This window comes from Silurus aristotelis (assembly GCF_946808225.1).
Source record: "Silurus aristotelis genome assembly, chromosome: 2".
Taxonomy (NCBI): Eukaryota; Metazoa; Chordata; class Actinopteri; order Siluriformes; family Siluridae; genus Silurus; species Silurus aristotelis.
In genome coordinates, this window is record NC_139575.1 from 659,926 (window position 1) to 662,425 (window position 2,500).

The 2,500-nt window shown below is 43.2% G+C and overlaps 1 protein-coding gene across 3 annotated transcripts in view; it reads right to left on the reverse strand.

Annotated features, from left to right (window-relative positions):
* smarcc2 (SWI/SNF related BAF chromatin remodeling complex subunit C2) overlaps positions 1 to 2,500 on the reverse strand; it is a 31,185-nt gene that overhangs the window by 17,618 nt on the left and 11,067 nt on the right. For all 3 annotated transcript variants that reach the window (XR_014536919.1, XM_083562669.1, XM_083562670.1), the window contains exons 4-9: positions 2,419 to 2,500; positions 2,067 to 2,159; positions 1,836 to 1,905; positions 1,622 to 1,691; positions 638 to 713; positions 203 to 447 (exon numbers count right to left, since the gene is read on the reverse strand). Coding sequence is in view for 2 of the 3 variants with exons in the window: in XM_083562669.1 (XP_083418795.1) it covers positions 203 to 447; positions 638 to 713; positions 1,622 to 1,691; positions 1,836 to 1,905; positions 2,067 to 2,159; positions 2,419 to 2,500 (636 nt within the window). In the remaining variant the exon portion in view is untranslated. The remainder of the gene's footprint in view (positions 1 to 202; positions 448 to 637; positions 714 to 1,621; positions 1,692 to 1,835; positions 1,906 to 2,066; positions 2,160 to 2,418) is intronic.

Below are 2,500 nucleotides of genomic sequence, written 5' to 3' on the forward strand. Positions count from 1 at the left end.
ACACACACACACACACACACACACACACACACACACACACAAACACACTACAGCATTTCGTTTTTCACCATACAAACACAGAAACAGTGTATGTGCAGTGTATGTGAGTCTCTCTCTCTCTCTCTCTCTCTCTCTCTCTCTCTCTCTCTCTCTCTCTCTCTCTTACACACACTCTTTCTCTTTCTCACTCTCTCTCCCACACCCTTTCTTGGTGTTCTTCTTCTTGCTCTCCTGAGGGGGTGGAGTCGGGGATGGGGAAGGGGAGCGTTTGCGTTTCTTGGCGTTGGAGGGTTTTTTATCTCTCCTTTCATCTGGCGTGCTCACTTCATCCGTCAGAGTCTTAGCTGAGATCCTCTTCCTCCTCATCCCTCCTTCTCCCACCTCATAGTCCTCCTCATTCATCCACTCATTATACTGATCCAGATCCAGGATCCACTTAGCATGAACCTGAACACACACAAACACACACACACTAAGTTATTCCGAGATGTTTTACAAAAACAGATTTGCGATAAATGTCAGAAACATTTGCAACAAACCAACCGCTCTCACGATCTACACATCACGCTCACCCTTCCCCCGTAGAGAGAGGGGTGGGGTGGGGTGGGGTGGGCTGGGGGGTTTTAGTAGGTAATACCTTTCTGGGTTTCTCTACACTGGGTGGATCCTCCACTGCAGCCTCCACTTCACTGGCTGAGATCCAGGTATCATAACTGTACAGTAACACAAACACAGTGTTACACAGCACACATATCTACACACACACACAGCACCAATCAGTAGTTTAGACAAACGTTCTCTTTCAGTGTTTTCTTGGTATTTTTTTTATTTTCAACATTGTACATTAATACTAAAGAATCGAAACTATAAAAGAACATCTAAGGAGAGTTTTCCACCGATCTAAAGTCCATTCCTTGTGTTTCTTGACCCAAGCAAGCAAGAATCATTTATGTAAATTGGTAGTTCCTGAAGCTGGTAATTCTAATAAATGTATCCTCTGCAGCAGAGGTAGCTCTTCATCTTCCTTTTATGGGATAGTGCTCATGAGAGCTGATTTATCATTTGGAGACTGCACCTGGGGATACATTTGATTGACTGAGCTTAATTTTGTAAAGTAATGATGGATCTTTTCTATTTTAATCTGGATTTGTACAGTAGATGTAGTAGCACTAAAAGTGATATTGACTCTGTACTCACACTTTCCTCTGCACAAGATAACTGATGCGCTAAAGCACATTAAGGAGGTAAGAAATCTCCCAAATGAACTCTTGATAAAACACACCTGTGACCTGAGACCCATTCCAGATGACACCTCGTGAAAATGTCACGAGTCAAAAAACACTGAGAAGATACTAAGAAAAGAAGAAAATACTTCTATGTTTATCTGTTTAGAAATCCTAACCCATCTTCATAAAGCAAATAATGTTCCAGCAGCTATAAACACTCATCTCTCGTCCCAGCACGTTACAGGAACATCTCCTTAAAGAGTGGAGTGTGTGTACACGTGTCTGTGATGAACCGTTACTACAGAAATAATAATGTCCTCATCAGAGCGAGAGCATTAATATATACCTGCACCACCTAATCACCACCTTCTGACCAATCAGGATCCAGAACTCACCTGTCAGGCCAGTAACCCCAGTGCAGCAACATCTGCTTATCTCTCTTCATTACAGGACGAACCCACTCTTCTGTAAACTCTCACACACACACACACACACACACACACACACACACACACACACACACACACACACACACACACGTGTGTTGGGTTATTGAACAGTGAGAGGTTAGTGATTGTATTGTGACTTAGTGATGTGTGACTCTCTCACCTTCCTCCAGACTGGCAGGAATCGGAACCACCACATGGGAACTGGACTGTTTATCATCTGTTACTGAGCCCTTAAACACACACACACACACACACACACACACACACACACACACACACACACACACACACACACAGAGTTACTGTAATGCTACAAACACCAGCAAATATTATTAAACCACACACACACACACACACACACACACACACACACACACAGTTATAAAGGTACCTGGTGTCGTTTAATGATATCCTTCAGTTTTCCCAGAAGTTTGGGTTCGATCTCAGAGCTCAGGTAGATCACAGGCCGAGTCAGACAATTATTCTGCACACACACACACACACACACACACACACACACACACACACACACACACACACACACAATGTTGTAAGTGAGAAACCCAGAACCACTAAGGGTCTCCATTAGTTTATGTTTATGTTCATTAGTAATGTTTGATGGCTCTTGTATTCACAGTCCTGAAGAACTACATTGCTGGAGACTCAAAGCACTTTTGTACGTCGCTCTGGATAAGGGCATCTGCTAAATGCCGCAACTGTAAATGTAAACTTAATCGTCTCACCTGTACCAGAGACTTCTCTATGGTCATAAACATCTCCACATTCCGGTCCATTCTAGAAGGATTCTGGAAATCAAACCTCCTC